General features: G+C 38.6%; 2 protein-coding genes across 6 annotated transcripts in view; one reads left to right on the top strand and one right to left on the bottom strand.

Moving 5' to 3' along the window:
- Window positions 1-1408: 1408 nt before the first annotated feature.
- Window positions 1409-12961, bottom strand: Atg12 (autophagy related 12). 2 transcript variants are annotated; one of them, XM_003473276.5, is made up of 4 exons: window positions 12753-12952; window positions 8571-8707; window positions 4111-4173; window positions 1409-3430 (listed from the first exon to the last, which is right to left on the bottom strand). In XM_003473276.5, exons 1-4 carry the CDS (start codon window positions 12913-12915, stop codon window positions 3371-3373), a joined length of 423 nt encoding a protein of 140 aa, XP_003473324.1. In that variant the 5' UTR covers window positions 12916-12952; the 3' UTR covers window positions 1409-3370. The 2 variants fall into 2 exon arrangements, with proteins under 2 accessions (XP_003473324.1, XP_023422256.2); XM_023566488.2 differs by lacking the exons at window positions 1409-3430; window positions 8571-8707 and having other exon boundaries at window positions 4112-4173; window positions 12753-12961.
- A 142-nt stretch (window positions 12962-13103) lies between these two features.
- The window catches only part of Ap3s1 (adaptor related protein complex 3 subunit sigma 1), a 57411-nt gene continuing 52921 nt past the window's right edge, over window positions 13104-17593 (top strand). Inside the window, exon 1 of one of the 4 annotated variants that reach the window (XM_063230958.1) lies at window positions 13104-13449. In XM_063230958.1, the coding sequence (XP_063087028.1) occupies window positions 13381-13449 (69 nt within the window). In that variant the 5' untranslated portion in view covers window positions 13104-13380. The remainder of the gene's footprint in view (window positions 13450-17593) is intronic. The other 3 variants (XM_023566487.2, XM_013156126.3, XM_003473277.5) reach the window with 3 other exon arrangements.

A 17593-nucleotide genomic window follows, 5' to 3' on the forward strand; every position in this document is an offset into this window, starting at 1 on the left:
ATTTCACAATGGACAGGTCTACCCCCGCCTTTTTTTTGTCATGAGCAACTCTTATCCCTTAGTTCACATGTTGGTATTTCATAGCTCAGAATTCTTATCAGTGACACATTATCTGTGGAACTCAACCAAAAGAAGCCTTTTTACTCCTGAATTACTTCGCACTCTTAAAGACACTAGTATTCCTCATTACCTCATAATCTTTTGTGGGACCACAATTCTTGCAGAAATCTGCATATACTTCCTTGGTTTAGCCACACCAAACTTACATCAGCAGTAACCGATGAAATGTTCACACTGTTAAGAGACATAAAATGTCGACAGTTGACATATTGCTTCTAATTTAAGATTCCACTTGGATTCATACATTTTTATTATACTGGCTATCAAATCTTATTTCTAAAACTTCAATTAAAAAGCTCCACAATTTAAATTTCACAACTCTTCCTACACTGTCTTACTACAATGCCGAGGAGAGTACCTTCAATGCAGCCTACACTGTCTTTACTGAAAACTTCAGTCTTTTTAGTGGGGGCCAGTACTGGAGTGTGAACTCAGGACCTTTAACCTGAACATCTTCAGTGTTTCTCAGAGACAAGACCTTGACAAACTGTCCAGGCTGGGCTTAAACTCAAGTCTCCAAGAGTACAGGGATTATAGACCTGCAGCATTACTCGGCTCAAAACTCTGTTTTAAAAATCAACGAAGTTAAAAAAAATTAATGGAAGTCACGAGTTTTCATGATTTATTGGCATTTTTCTTTTATGTTGCATCTTTTTCTTTTTTGAACCCATGTTCTACCACTGAGCTACACTTGTGGCCCCTGCACTGTCAACTAGTTTGCTTCGTCATACAAAATGAATTCTTTACAGATTAAAAGCATTAAAATCCTGATGATTCTCTGCCATACAAATATTTAAACCGTATAAATTTCCTTCACTGATGCTTTTCTAATCCTAAATCACATTCAATTCACTCATTCTGTGTAGGTACTAAGTAACATCCCACCCTCCCAAATCAGGGATCTCACAGTACTATGCAGTTGAGTGCTTAATGGTGGTAGCTTGCTGCAAGTATGCTCATGAGGAAAGTCACCCCTCCAGTGATTCACATAGGGTTTATCTTTTTAAGACTAAAACAAACGGAACTGTTTCTGAATACATCTCCAGTCATTGTGTGGCCTGGAGCTGACTTTCTTAGTGCTAAAAACTACTCAGTGTATTAGCCCTTAGAGAATGCAGCAGAAGTTATGAAAGGTTTTTCATTTTCACACTCCATATCAAATGTTTTCCCATTTCAATTATAAACAAGTAAAATGGTTGTTGCATACAATTTGAGGCATATTTTATACTTTTTAAGGAAGACTATATTTAAGGTTCCTTTAAAGTTAAAAAAAGTGCTAGAACCAAGATTCCAGGAAATACCTGATCTTTATTAGAGACAAAACATTCTTAACTTACCTTGTTTTCTAAATACGGGGAAAGTATTTGGCATAAATACTTTCAGAGGGGAGCACAGTATGCTAATTATCACATCACTTCATGTACTGTGGGTCTTCACAAGACAAAGCAAAATTTTACTTAAGTATTTATGAATAAAGTTTTGGTTCTAATCACCTACTGAGCTCTAGGATTATAGGTTTTCAAGTAAAGGCTGTAAAGTGAGTAAAGACAGAAATCAATAGACAATGTAAACTGTTTGCCCTATTATTTTTCCAAATTATAGCCCCACATATTCTTCAAGGTTTTATAGATGAAAATAAATAAAGTATCTATTTAGCTAACCTTAGATTTGATTAGTGAACAGTGCTGGGGATACCAGGCATGACTTGTCCCACAGAGATGTTTCCAACCCTACCCACAGACTTAGTAAGCTAGTAAGTCTGTTAAGTGAAATAGACTTAAGTTGCTGTTACAAATTTGAACTCAAGTATTTTTGACTATTGAAGTGAATATTCTATGAAGTATCAGTGGCAAATGAAATAAATTCAAGTATTTGCTATTTGTTGTATCTATCGTATGTTCCTTTCTTCCATAAACCAAAAACAAAGAACACCTCTTTTCCATATCCATTTGACTTGAGAATTCATATATTCCAGTTTTCAACACATGTAAAACTTTTTCGCTCTAAATTATGTATACCATACCATTATCAGTGTTATTCCTTTGCTAACTATTGGCTGCAGTAATTTATTATAAAGGGACCCTGGCATAAGGGGAAGTAAAGAAGCTGTATTCATTCCTAGGCAGAAAATGAGAGCTCGACAGCAGCTCCTCCACTGTAAAATGAATTGTCCTCAGCATCTCCTGGTAGTAATATGTAGCTGACCACTAGCCATAAGATACACTCCGGGATTTAATGGACGCAAGCATACCTCATTCCTGCTATATTACCTTTGGAAATAAAGACTTCAAATTTAAGTACCTACTTGGGACTTCAATGTATTGGAATGACTCTCACTTTGAGCAACAATCAATTTAATACATTGGTAAAAACCACTCCATTAGTTATGGCACAAAACATGGAGAACATCTAAGAATATTTTTCATTTACTCTTTGAGTGCTTTCAATTTGGAAAATACAGTGTGAAACACTGGTTGTTGTGAGATTTATCAGTGAGTTCTTCTGACATTTATAAATGAGAGTAACAGAGTATTTTGACAAAAATACGAAAATAACAGGAATTAAAAGCACTGCACGAATCATTTGTACAGCATTTATAAACTTACTTGTTCCCCAACATAGTTTTTTTTTCAGAAAGTCTTTCAGTTGGTCAGTATTTTAAGTTACCAAGAAGTCTTTTCTGTTAGTCACGGGGCAACAATGTAAAACCAACTGCCAAACCTTTTTGGCTAGCGGCGCTGCCCTCTACTGGACTATGAGAGGTACTGAGCCAATCTTAGTTTTAGAAGGCATTACAGCATGTAACATGTAACATCTATTCTGTCAAACAAAATGGGGATCCCTGAATAAGCTACAAAAACAAAATCCTTTAGTAAATTATCTCTTACAATAACAATAAAAAAATCAACAGAGTGCCAGTATTATGAGTAAATAATTTCAGAGACTTTAAGAACCAGCAATGAAGACGTTTATACAGTTTCTATTTTCTTTTCATCCTTGGAGGCACACCCGAAAGAACAAAGGACACACTCTAATATCAATCTTCCATGATGATTTCTGTATTAACATTGATCCCATATTTTTGTGAATCCATTCACTCTATGGAGGTTTTCTTATGCACATACACACGTCAGAGCAGATACAGGCTGAGCAGGTCATATTCATTAGGTCTCTTGCCGCTGCAACATGTTTCACAGCTATTTCCTTTGCGAAACATCATCTTGAGTTCCAAGTTGTTTTTCTCTGGGGTTCACCCCCATGCCTGAGATTTGCAGTAATGCAGGACCAGTTTACCATCACTACCAAAGCACTACAAAAAGGAAAAAAAGAAATGCATTTTTGTGATTCTGACATGAAATTAAAATATATATACTATAAATACTCATAAGGCTATTTCTTTCAAAAATGTCTATTTCTATCAGACACATACCAATAATCATGTTAATAAAAACCTGTCCCTGGAACATTTTCTGTATGAATGGGCTTAAATATTTTAATTTTGCCCCTTTTCTACATCTCTGATGATAAAATGCTCTTTTGAGCTGTTGCCTAGTGGTACTGGTATGCAGTCGCTTTAATGATTATTGCCAGGAAGCTCGAATAATGTCGAGTAAAGTCATTCCTATATAGTATTTAAAAAATTCTTGAAGGTAGATTGGATTTGGACCATATAAACAGAAAAGTGAAAAAAGTAGATTAAAAACTTCCTCAAAATACAAACAAAAGGCAACCCTGAAGTACAAGGTATATCTTAATTCTTCAACACTAAATAACTGGATCCTATCGTGTTCAAGATGTCCTCAGCATTATCACACCATAGAGTAAGTATCAGAAAGTCATTCCTTCTTTCCTTTTTTGTTAAGAATGGCATGCTACTCTTACATGATTTAATGAGCCAATATTATACATTACATGATGTGTACTATATAGCACAGACAATCCATTACAAAAAAAAAAAAAAAAAACAGAAAAAAAGCAGTTACTTTTTACCTCATAAAGGGTTCCAACTTCCTGGTCTGGGGAAGGTGCAAAGGATTGATTCACATAAATAAACTACAAGAAAGAAAAAACATTCATTTTTAACCCTGCATTTTTTGGCGTCCTAATCTACCTATTTCAATCTCTTCAGACTGAAGAAAATGTCCCTAAAATCCTAACTCATTAAATGAATCTTTATTAAGATCACATCTTTTTTTCAAGGTATATCAAAATCAAAAAACTCAGAATTTTTGTTCTAGTCAATAAACATAACATTCAAAATACTCTGTGCATTTGTTTTTGCTTTTTTGGGTCTTTTTGAGACAGGGTCTCACTATGCAGTTCAGGCTGGCCTTGAGCTCACTTTGTAGCCTAGGCTGGTCTTGAACTCCCAATGAACCTCTTGCCTCAGCCTCCTGAGTGCTGGGATTACAGGCATGAGCCACCACGCCCGACTTGTGCATTTGTTTTTGGGTAAATGTATGACATACCGGCCAGATTTTTTTTTTTTAAACCTTTACCACTTTTGAAAACTTTCAAACCTAATGATCTTTGGGCTGGGTAGCACCAAAGTTCCTTGCAGGAAAATGATGGAAAGAAAAAGGAAATGTACATAATTGAAGCCTAATATTTCTAAAAGGTTTTATTGCTTAATATTTGTTTAGTTTGCTTTCATTAAAATGTTTCATTACAAAGAGCAAAGTGATAGAGTAATTTTTTTTCATTTTCTTTTTAGAAAAATTATCCACAGATAATTTAGTATGCCTTTTAATATCTATAACCGAATTCTAATACTAAAATATCCTGGGCATTAAAAAAAAAAGTGTCAGTATAACTGGCTGACAGACTGTTTGGATCATTAACTACAGTGTTTTTTCCATAGGAAAATAAAGTGATGACTAAATATACAGGATTTCTGTAGACATATCTGGGTTTGAATCCTGGCTCTTACAAGTGCCATTTGTTGGCTTAATTATTTCAAAATTATGCAAAATAATGAGTTTGAAGCTCCTAGGAAAGAAAAAAGTGAACATATTAAGAATGGCTGTACCTACAGTTAACAGTAGTTACTGTAAAATTATTTTAAAATAGTATATGCCTCAATACCAATTCAAAGTCATTTGTAAAATATAGAAAATATATTTTAGAAACAGCATGTTTAGAAAATAGCAACTTTTTACTGTTGCTAGGTAAGAAAAATGAGAACACACACTAAGTAATAGTGCCCGATACATGCACTCAATAGATGTTAAATTGTTTAAATATAGTTCATGTTGAAGTATTACAAAAGTTTCAGAAATGTAACAGCAGTGTGCATTTTAAGGAGAATTTCAAAACCCTACTGTAGTTCCCACCATTTTAACTTTGAGTGAGTTTACAGTTTTTGGTAGATTTTCAATTAGAATGGTGCTGGGGTTGGGGGTAGTTCTGATAAAGCATTTGCCTAGTATAGAAGAGGCTCTGAGAGCCACTAGTATAACAAACAACAACAACAACAATAACAACAACAAGAAAATTAAGGAAAAGCCTCCTGAAGATTAGCTCATTTCAAAAGATATTTGTGTCTGCGACATACTAAAAACCAAACAAGGTATGGAATTATGAAGATTATTGTGAATCTTCCCATTCACAAACTTATGATCCACCGGAGAAACAGACATATGGATAGTTAAGAACTCAGAAGGGAAAAGCTAGTTTATGGAACAGCAGACTACATGCAGAACCAAGGGAACTCAAAGTGATTTTCTATCACAAACTTGGATCTGAAAGTGAAAATATTGAAAAAAGAATTTAGTTAGTTTAAGGGCTTTAAGCCATAAATACATGTATTTTGCAGGCGTGGTGGCTCGTGCCTGCAATCCAGCATTCAGGAAGCTAAGGCGCATGATGGAGTTCCGGGCCAGCCTGACTGCGATGCACAAAACCACCAAACACCCTGCTCCCATACAACATCTGCCCCTTTCACATTTTTTCTTCCTTGTTTTCTTTTCCCTTTCTTTTGAAATATCTACCTTTTTTAAAGCTATTATCTATTTGTTGTTTACATTAGTTACATTTGAGATAGTCCTTCTATTTATAATTCTTGAGCTCTGTCACTGTTTTATTAATGCTAATTTTTTTCATGTCTAGTGTTTTCATAATGCCTTTTAGTTCTGATCTATCGTTATTCTTGGCAACACTTCACTGTCTCGAGGGTTGCTATTGTCTCTTTTTAGTAACACTGAGTGGGATTTGACCACGCTAATTCCTGCTGACCATGGTAAATCCTGCTGATTCCTGTTGATTTTTATGTGAAATTTGTTCACCTCTACTTTTGGAATAAAGTGGTTCAGGATAGTTTTTATAACTTGAGAGCTCCCTCTACTGTTACGTTCTTGTATAGCACTAAAAAATAGGGAGGCTTGCATTAAAGGGCTGTTTCCTTTCACTCAGATCTAGTGCTTACCTTTCCTTCCTTTCTTAAGTTTCTACTTGGCTCAATTTTGATTTCCCAAACATTTTTCCAATTTGGGGTCTTGTCCTGAAAGAGTGTCCTACTGGGTGTGTTCTGAGAGCCCTCAGGGGTACACTGCTGTAGCTGAGTCCTGCTTAGTATAGATAGTTATTACCTAGTTAGGAGAGAGAATATCCAGTTCAGGTATTGTTTTTTCAGGGCGATGAAGCTCAAACGTAGGGCATCAGTGTACTGCACCACTGAGTTAAATCCTCAGCCCCTATGCTATTATTGAATCTGTGAGGAACAGCACCTCTTAGCTATTTTGAGGTTCTCTTTCTCAGTGTTGCTTGCAGCTTCCCTTGGTGTAGATATGCTGGTATCAAACAGGTCTTGCAGCTCCCACCAGTGTTTGAGGTTCATGGGACTATCTTGTCACCTAGTTTTCATAAACCCTAAGCATGTGCTTTGATTTTGCTCTCTAGGACTAGGTTTTTTGGGAATTCAGAGATTCAACTATATTTTCTGATACTGTGTTTCCAGAATTTCCAGCATTATTCTTTTCTTTCAACCACCTATTTTGCTAAAATAACGTGGGGTGCAGCTAGATACAAGTCAGATGATGGGAAATCTATGGAAGTGACCAAATGGCAATTTACATGGTTTAATCTAAGACATGCTGACATTAAGTTCTTTTCAGAGTACTGAATAGAACCATGACAAAACCTCAAAATTCAAATATTAACACAGGAAACAGTGTGGCTTTTTCTATTTCTATGTATTTCTCAAATATAAATGCCTTACAATTATTGTACTACTCTGCTTACTGACCTTACCAATACTTCCTGTTGCATTTTTAGTATAGAGATACAGCTTCTGCTCATTTCTCTGAAGAGCATGTCCTCATTCTGACTTTTCCATTAGGACTTGAACTCTAGGCAAGGTTTGTTGCTCCTACATATTCACTATCACAGCTATGTGGAGAATGCTAAAACTCTTAACCATTTGTGACATTTCCCTGTCAATTAAATTACATATGACACTCAAGAAAACACATGCTTTTATTATTCTGATTGATCATAAAGGGGTATGTTCACATGTAAAACAATTATTTCCAAAACTTTACCCAAATAACTTTAGAGGGATTCCTGGGTTTATGCTATTCTTGCCTAAAATAACAACTTCTGGCGATTAACCTATGTTGAATTTTCCCTTTTTGTAAGACCTACCCACAGGCAAACTGTTAGATCAAAGTTTCAGTTTCTTGTTCTTTACTAACAAAAATAATTTTGAAAACATCCCACTTTAATGATTTCACTCTTTTTACATCTTTTTAAAATTGTAGTTATTTAACTTTTGTTTTCAAGCAAAGATATACCAATTATTTACATACATAAGACTTAATGATTCTTCAGGTATCTACCCACTTACCTGTTATCTATATCAATACTGTTCAAGAGTATGAATTACCTACAAATAAAGGTGTCTGACACAAAGTATTAATATAACAAAAAATTCTCATTAAGTAATGTGTCACACAGTGACATTTAGGCAGGGATACAAATATAATGGTGGTCCTGTAAAATATAATATGAACCAATTTTTTCTGCTGGTTTTGGTTGGCAGTTTGGGTTTGTATGTATAAGTATTCTACAATGTTCATATACCAAAAACAGTGATGTGTTTCTCAGAACATGTTCCCACTGTTAAATAGTGCATGACTACATGAAGATAAAGTTTTGGAGACAAATACCAAAATAAAAACCAGTGACATTAAATTTACAACTTAAAAAATTGTACCTTAAATTAAAAATTACAACTTGATTACTAGAGGAAAAAACTGGTTCATATTATATTATATTGGTTCATTTTAGTGTTCCCCCAAAAAATCATACTATAAATTACCAAAATTCTACTAAAAGAGAAACAAAAGAATGTAACAAAAGTAGCTCATTCATTCACGTGTATTTATATATATAAAATATTCATTGCTGCCTAAGAACGATTTTGAATTTTTATAGAAAAACAATCACTATACCAACTGTTCAGAGGCCACAAGTTTAAGGAACTTTTTGATGAAGTCAATGAGTCCTTGGATTGTTCGGGTTCGTTCTACAGCCCACTTCTTTGTTTTCATTATAGGGGTATCTCCCACAGCCTTTAGCAGGACATCAACTGTAAAAGGAAAACAATTATTATAAACAGCTAATGAGAATGTGATCTAAAAGGGTTCAACGGCTGAAATCTTTAATTTACATAAGCTTTTGGCATTTATGATTCTGAAGGTATAACCAAAGATGTAAAAACGTTAGATTCCTTTTTTTTCTTGATCTTACAAAGTTCTCCCCATGGGACTCATCTTTAAACTGCATTTGACATCAAGAGGTAATTCCAAAGAGAACATTATAGCTTATATCTAAATGTGCCCCCAAAGCCTCATGTGATCACAGACCGGGCTTCTGCAAAGCGACTGATTTGCTGTTAGGAGGTGGAGTCTGGTAAGAGTGGGTCACTGGCAGTGTGCCTGGCTCCGTCTCTTCTCTGCTCCTCCCTTGGTCTGTTTTTGGTGTGCCATGCTGCCTGCAATGCAGCCAGCCAATTTTGGATTGGATCTCCACAAAATGTGGACCAAATTAATGGCCTAAGGAGGCTGTATTTCTCAGTAATAACATTATAGGCAATTATTACTTGACATTACTTACAATTTTTGTAACTATCAAGTTTTCTTTCTTTCTTTTTTGTACCAGGGATCGAACTCATGAACTCACATTTGCCAGGCAGGCACTGTGCTGCTGAGCTAAATCCCGGTCCTGAACTACCAAATTTTCTAGGATTAATTTTTTAGTACATGTGCTTAAGTGAGCACTCCACGATTAGTTTTTAAGTAAAGGGAAATAGCATTAAAAATAAAATACAACTGGCTATTTGCAGACTGCAAGGGAAAAGAAATCATCAAAAAGCCTTGTAAATCAGCGCTATGCCACGTGTGGGCTGCTGGGGGGACAGCCAGACTCCAGCCCTTTCTGGGGTGCAGGCTGAGAAACAAGAGTCAACCCACTCCCTCACTGCTATCCCCAAGAGACCGGTTGATGTGGAGAAACACAGACTGCGATAAGTATCCAGGTGAAATGCAACTTGATGCTTGTGGTGTCTGGTGTTTCATTGATTTTGCAGGTCTAAGACCAGTGGTCTGATCATCTTTTCAAAGGATAACTGTGCGTAGTATGGGACCTATGGGGGAATCTCTTTTTGAAGGTGACGGTCATTGTTAATTTCCTATTACCTTGTTTTAAAGTCAGTCTCATCTTCAATGTTTTGTCAGGCTGGGTTTTATTCTGTTTTGTTTTGATTTTGTTATATCTGATGACATGGGCAGCTATTTCAAAGATAGCAAGTATGTTATCATGGCCATTTTGGATTTACTATTGTCTTGCTTTGAAGTCCTTTACTGCATTGTTTTGTTTTTATTGGTTCTGTTTCATTTGATTTTTTGGTTCTATTTCGTTTGATTTTTACTATGTCTTAAGATTTTGAAGCAATTGTGAAGACAAGAAGCCTATGGTAACCATTGGTAACTTCATATTGTCTTGAAGTCCTGTGTCACTTACAGTGGTTTGTTTTGATTGGTTTTATTCTGTTTTATTTTGGTATTATTTTCTTTAAAAAAATTAAGAAAAAGTAAATACAACTGCAGGTCAGAAGATTCAGAGAGAAATCATAAGGTTTCAATAATCTAAAACACAGATATGCGAACTCCAAAGACTATGAACTTGTCTCTTAAAAGTTACTTGGCACAAAATAGCACCTAAAATTATAAATACGGAAAGCAAAATATTATGCTACTACTCCCTCAAGTTAACTTTATTGTATTACATAGTACATCCTTATTGCATCAGCCTTTGGTAATAACTTTGAAAAGCATCAGTAAAAGAGATCGACTGCTCAAATTTACCCTATACACAGGCACACAGAACACACAATGCACATAGTACACTTTCTCACTAAGAAATTACTTATTCTCCTTTCCATTATCTTGGGAACAGGAATGAACTTGAAGATAACAGATTTTGGTTAGCTTGTCTTTCATACCTTACTTCTCTGTCAACCTCAATCCCTTGATGCTATCAATATAACTTAGCTGCAATCAAACATTATACTATTGAAGAGTAGGACAGCAAGAAGCTAGAGAAGTATTTACTGTATTGTAATTATAGCTATCTTTCTTAATTCTAAAGGTGACTTGATTGAAGTAATCAAGGGAGAAATGTTTAAAATACAAATGTCCACATGAATTAAATTGGAATCTTTTGGAAGCAGCACCTTAGTACTGGCAACAATTCAAAATCTCAAGTCATTTTCAAATGTCCTTCAGGGCCACAAGCCTCAGTCAATAATTTCTCTCCTGTAAATTAAAGGAAAAGAATATACAACATTTATAAAATATTTAGTGTCTTTCCTTAGATTATCTTCCAAAACGGATGACAAAAAGAGTTGTGCAGATCAAAGAAAACATGCTCTCCAGGAGTATCTGGATTGTGGGCCACTGTTCCCTGTTATCTTTTATAAAGCCACAATCACAGTCAAGTACTAACCTGGGACCTTATATCCTTTGAAAGTGGGCTACCGTTTATAAAAAACTGAAATTCAAGGAAAATCTTAAAACTTAACAGTAATGTTTTGAAGATTCTAGGGACTTATCTTCCACAAACAGTCATGGTACTTCATTTTCCCCAAATGAAAAGGCGGTGTGATTTATTTTCTTTTCCCTGGGGGTTGGAGGAGTGTTGGAGTCAGGGCCTTGAGTGGTTTGGCAGGTCCCCTAAGGCGGATCACACTCCCCAGCCTCAAGGAATTCTAACTGAAAAGCAAGCAGGGAAGAGCTGGGATAATGAGTCTTTCTCCACCATGGGAGGAAGATCTGTGAAGTCCCTACAAAGCAGAAAACATAATCCTTGAGATGACAGCGCAGAAAACGTAGGCGCCTACCCCTTCAGACCACTCCACTGTAACAAAAATATGTATGTTAACTCGCTGATACTATTAGTTTCTCTTAGTTCACCGAAAAAAAGTTTTGTCTTGTTTTCTCCTTGTAAGAGAATCTTTGACTATTCTGAAGATAATAAAAAATATATTAGCTATTATTCTCTATCGTAAATATTCTTCAAAAAGCAAAAAAAAAAAAAAAAAAAAAAAGGCTTTTGACTGAGAAAACAACTACCTACCACAACGTCAACTTCTTTAATTCGAAGATGTTTATTTGCTATCTTTTCACAGAAAACTCTGACTCTAGAATGTTCCGGACAAGGAACCTCAAAAAAATTCTTCAACTGGGGTCGGGGGTTTAGCTCAGTGGCATTAAGTGCCTGCCTGGCAAGCGCGGAAGTCTTGAGTTAGAGTTCAATCCCAGATACCAAAAAAACAAAACCCCCAAAACCTTCAATTTCTATCGGGAAACTCTTCCAGGCAATAAAGGCCAGTTTAAAAAAAAATAACAAATATTCCAGAATAGTATTTTTTGAAGGTAATGCTTATGCTTTTACTTTTCTCTTAGCATTGTGTGTTGGGTGGTCAGGGAATTGAACCCGCGTCTTCACATATATTAAGTGAGCGCTCTGTCACAGAGCTACGACCTCACCCCTTTTAGAACAGGTCTCGCTGCGTAGTCCAGGCTGGTTTGGAACTCGCAGTTCTAATTCCTCTGCCTTCCAAGTGTCTTAAGAGCGTGTGCCGTGCATGTGCATAGCCCCCTTAACATTCCTCGTACTAGTTTAAATTGCAATTTTTTGGTTCCAAGAGTGAACTGATGTTCAGCGGAGGGGGAGAGTGAACCAGTGAGAAGACAATTCCACGCTCTGCCCTTCTCACCACCTTACCATTATTGGAATAACTGGCTCCAGGATTAAGGACTTGGATGCCGCTCACCTCTGACGCCTAAGCTTTTGCGGTCTGACCCACTCACAGGGGGACGCGAATACACCGCAAGGGGTCAATACATCGCAAGGGGCCAGGGCACCAAGTACGCGGCACTGACCGAGCCTACCTAGGCGCGAAGGTGCTGCGACCAAAGGGGGCTTTCTCCGCTCATCTCAACCAGGCTTGGAAATTGACAACATACGTCTGGGACGCACCCTCCTCTAAATTTTGTTTCCTTATTCGAAGCCACCTTTAGGGATGAAACTAAACCACCCGCCTCTTACTCAGAAACTACCCTGAAAATTACTTTTTTTCTTGGTGTCGCCGGCAGGTTCTTCCGTCCCCGGCGAAACTGCAGCAGAAGGGGGCTCTGGTGTGGCTGTTTCGGGAGACAGTTCCCCAAGACCCTCGCCGCCAGCAGCCACAGCCGAGGGAGGGAGCTGCAGCACGGACTCGGGATCCTCCGCCATCTTCCCGGGAGCGGCGCCAAGCCGGAAGTGGAGGCAGAGCGCGTGCAGTGGGCGGGCTTTGCGCTGGGGAATGTCGCAAGAGAGCCTTGAGAGTAGGGAACCCAGCTCCATAGTGGGCATGGAAGTGACAAGATCATTATTCAAGTCTGACTTACCTCAGATATTCAACCATGAATTTGAAAAAGAGTGATTTACCGATATATCAATCTTTAGAACGCACCTTACGAACAACGTCTGCATGGTCGTCAAGTAGTGGACACCCCTAGACTTGGACAAGTGGACTAAGCTAAGCCACGTTTCCGCTTCTCTCCTGGTCTGCACCACCCCTGCCTCGCCCCTTCCCCGCCCTATAGCTCGGGGGCGCGCACGGAGGGGCGGGTGGGGAAGGATCGCCGAGCTCCCGTGGCGCGGCTCGCGTGCCCGCCCGCCCTGGCCCCAGCGCCCATCTGGTCGGCCGGCCCAGCCATGATCAAGGCGATTCTCATCTTCAACAACCACGGAAAGCCGCGGCTCTCCAAGTTCTACCAGCCCTACGTGAGTATCGGGCCGCCGCTTCGGGCGAGCGGAGTCGTTGGCACCGGGCGGCTCCCTCCGCGCGACCCTCGGGGCGCCACGGCTCTCAGCGCTTGTCATCGGCTGCCTCGTCGCCGCCGTGTCCCTGCGGGGCTGCGTTCCCGGCTGCTTGGGTGGGCCTGGGGTCGGGCCGCCTCAGCCACCGCGCCCGTGTCCCGCCCGCTCCGCCTTGCGCTGCAGCACTCTAGCTGCGGTCCGGGAGGGCCGCCTCCCGCCCGCCTGGCGCCCGGGCCGCCGCTCTGTGCCCCGGCCCGCCCCGCGAGGAGCGGGGAACTTGGGCGGCCTGCGTGCTGTCTCTGTGCTGTCCCCGCGCCGGGACCGCGGCCCTGTGACTGGTGGAGATCAGCTCCTGTCAGCTGGGAATCGCCGTTCACCGGCGGGAACTGGTGCTGCACCTGACAGTTGCGGTGTCTGCTTCTGATTGTCATTACTATGTAACGGAAGAGACTTGGCTGTTTCAGTTTTCTTCCTGTAAACAATACAGTTCTGTCTTAGAACTGTAAATATTGGTAAATGCAGGAGGTTTTAAAGTAGTGAAAATTAAATTTATAAATAGTGGAGAAAGGGTTATACGACATGCTTACCTGAGGGCAGAATTTACCACTAGGTAAATCATAAAATTGGGCTCACAGAGGTAGGATTAATTTGCAGTGTAAGTATTGTGTTGGATTGGGGCATATTGTTTAAGCCGGAAATGAATTTTCAGTGTCGAAAACTGTGCCAAGACTAACACTTTCATGCAGTTAAAACCCAGATGGAAATCATTACTGCCATTGAAAATTAAATGTGAAAATGTCAGTTTGTCTAAAATGATAATGCAGTCCGGGGAGCACTTAGGTGAAGTGTGAAGTCTTGAACTTATTCTTTATTTCGTTATGTAGTTTTGGTTTTGCTGGTGATAAAGAATATTTTCCCCTAGGGCCATGTGATTTTAATTTAGTATGACCTAAATACTAATGCTCCTTTTGAAAATTCTATGCAGCTTTTAAATACAGAATAAAATTCGACTTGATCTTTTTCAGTGGAAAAATGCCTTTAATTTTATTGTTCATTTCCTTAACATGCTCCTAACCTTCGTTGAAGGAATCTTTCTCTTAAACGTTTTACCAGGCCCATTCATTTGCAGTGTAGAAAACACATGCTTCAACAATGAAATTGAATTTAAAAATTTACTTTTTCTGTATCTAAATTTCGCAGTTAAACATTATTCAAAACAGAAGATTCTCTGGCTAATCCACGATAACAGTGTAACCACAGTAGCGTTGACTGTAACTGTTGAAATACAGATTTAATATGAAAATCTAGGACTACAGCTCTCTCTTGCCTGACAGTAGTGAAGGTTAATGTGGGAAAGGGCAGCCATGGCAGCAGTGAACACTCTGGTGGCATTTTTGTCTGTTTTGTGAGTGACAGTGGTTCTTGAGTTTTAGAACTAGAAAGTGCCGAACGATCAACTGACTATATAGAAGTGAGATGCCAGAAACTGTTGCTGTATGGTATTCTTTATAAATTGGATTTTGTGAAGTGTAGTTTGGGAATAACAGATAATCTACATATTTACTTCTTCTAGTCAGTAATCTGTCAATCATTTTGTCAACAACCTATTAGGTTTAGGCATTGAAATGAACAAACAGATTAATGCCTCGTGGGGAAGGGGTGTGGACACAGCCTGTAGAAAGTATAGTAGAGCAAATAGCACACTGGCTAACATAAATGCCATGTGAAAAATAAGGCAGGGCAAAATGGTAGACAGTGTTAGGATAGCTATTTGAAACAAAGTAGCCAGGGAAGTTCTGGTAGAGACCAAGACTTGAAGAGATAAAACCAGGTTTGAAGGTAGATCGGGGAAGAACATTCCCTCATAGAGACCAAGATTTGAAGGAGTTAAAACCAGTTTTGAAGATAGATCGAGGAAGAACATTCCAGGAAGCAGCACAAGCAAAGGCCCCGAGGAGAGGATACCTGTTTGAGGAACTGACTGGCATTGATGAGCAGATGTGTCTTGAAAAGTCAAATACTTTCTGTTCTCACTGCCTGAAATTTCTTCTTTAATTGCCAAATATCCAAATCGAACACCTTGATCTCAGCCAGTGGCCTGTGTGCTGCGACAGACAAGCAGGGCAGCTGTGCCTGCAGACATGTTGCTCCAGTAGCCAAGCAATCAGGTTGAGTCGCAGTGTTGGCACTTTGCGGTAAATAAGGGAGTTTTGGGATGTTTTTGGGCACTTGATCTCAAAAAGTTCATGTCTGATCTAGGCTTGGCTCAGAATTTACTCATTTACTGAAGTAGTTTATCATGCTGCAAGACTTTATTTTTTTAATAAGATTTTCTCTCTATCTTGTAATGGGAGGATAATCTGTTCCACAGCCTATAATCCTTGGAGCTTTTTCTATCCTATAGAATCCTTGAGGTGTGGTGTCAGATCTATGTCACCCTCAGCAAGCAGCACTGAGTCTTGAATGTGGAAAACTCATGCTGAATCTTTACTAAATTCATTCATTTAGAATCTAGCTTGGGATAGAATTAGATTAGAATTCCTGGATGCTTTTCTGACTCTTAAAATTCAGTCCTTCATAAACCAGAAATCTTAAGAGTCCATGGGTTCAGCACAAAAGTAGTGGTGGGTTTGCTGTTACTTCTGTTTTTGACTTCAAAGAAGTACAGTGGTACCTAGAGTGAAGAATGTAATTGTTCTGGTTTTTGGAAAAGATGGGCACATTTGTGTTTGTGTGGGAAAGATAGCTGTGGCCATATTTGGCACTGACGCAGAGTCTGCACACAGAAACAAAATTTTGCCAAAGGCTGCTGTTTGTTAACTGGATTGTTTGCAAACAAGTGTCTGTGAACCCAGATGCCATAGTAGGTACCCACACATACATGCGTAAGTATCTCATGGCTTCTCTTTTATGAGAAACCCAAAAATATGAAGTGTGAAATAAAAGATAGGTAATAGGAAATAGGGAGATAGACTTTTTTAAAGTGCGAACTTGTACAACTCTGCTTCTTCAAAGTAAAAAGTTGAAGTAACAGCTAACCCACCATTATTTCTGTACTGAAACCATGGACTCTTAAAAATTTCTGGTTAATAAAGCATTAAATTTTAAGAGCCAGAAGGACCTTTAGGAATCCCAATCAGAAATATCCTAAGCTAGATTTCAAATGAATGAGTTTAGGGGAGACTAAGACGAATGGGGGGTATGAAAAGAGAATTAAGGTGTGTTATGTACATGTGCCGACTCGCCACAAGAAACATAATCATTGTGTGCTACAAACCTGTACTGATAAAAAAATAATATATAAAAGGACCTATCCAGTGAAATTGATGGTTTTGCTTCATAAATTATTAAGCAGGGTCTAGAAATCTGACTGAGCCAGCAGTTCTGTACCCTGATAAGATGCTGAGGCTCGAGTCAGTGATAATGGTGTAACACAGCATGGTTTGAAAGCTTTCGTTAACATGTGTCTCCTGCTGCACTGTGTTTATTTTTATTTATGCTCCCTCAGCATGCAGGCACTGTATAACAGCTTACATGTTCTCTCTTGTCCTTTAGGAGTGCACTAGTGCATATCTTCATTGCAAGCGTAATAGATTTTTAGCTTTGATTGTGCTTTTTAGCTGTTGTCACATGTGAGACATGAAGTCACTCATCTGTTTCACTAGACTGAATATTTGGTTCATTCTGCTAGAGCCAGGTGGTAATAATTCAAGAGTGGACTCAGTGCCTCTCTTTTGTTTTTTGTTTTATATCCTTGAACTGTCTGCAGAAGTTCAAATGTTTTTCTTGGTTTGTTTCTTTCAATTCATGCCTGGCAATAGCAACTTGGCAATAGTCTAGTCTTAATATTTGCCTGGCACTATTTGTGTTATTACTGACACTTATATTTCATAAACAAGATGTACTTTTACATAGCTACCAAGCTATGTCTTTTTCCTTTTTATCGGTACCAGGGATCGAACTCATGACTGCCTGCTTGCAAGGCAGGCGCTTATGCCGCTGAGCTAAATCCCCAGCCCCTGTAATGTATCTTTTGATGAATCACTTTAATAAAGTAGAAATGTTTTCTTTTGTGTGAGTTCTTAGTACTTTTCACAGTTATTATAAA

The sequence above is a fragment of the Cavia porcellus genome, unplaced genomic scaffold (assembly GCF_034190915.1).
Source record: "Cavia porcellus strain 051 isolate PalLab524CR breed Dunkin Hartley unplaced genomic scaffold, mCavPor4.1 scaffold_19, whole genome shotgun sequence".
NCBI lineage: Eukaryota > Metazoa > Chordata > Mammalia > Rodentia > Caviidae > Cavia > Cavia porcellus.

Excerpts from the sequence above, each read along its gene's own strand:
- Atg12 (XM_003473276.5), bottom strand. The coding sequence starts at position 12,915 with ATGGCGGAGGATCCCGAGTCCGTGCTGCAGCTCCCTCCCTCGGCTGTG. Across the intron at positions 8,708-12,752 it reads CGGCGACACCAAGAAAAAAA|TTGATGTCCTGCTAAAGGCT; the intron begins GTAATTTTCAGG and ends TTCCTTTTACAG. Across the intron at positions 3,431-4,110 it reads AAGTTGGAACCCTTTATGAG|TGCTTTGGTAGTGATGGTAA; the intron begins GTAAAAAGTAAC and ends TCCTTTTTGTAG.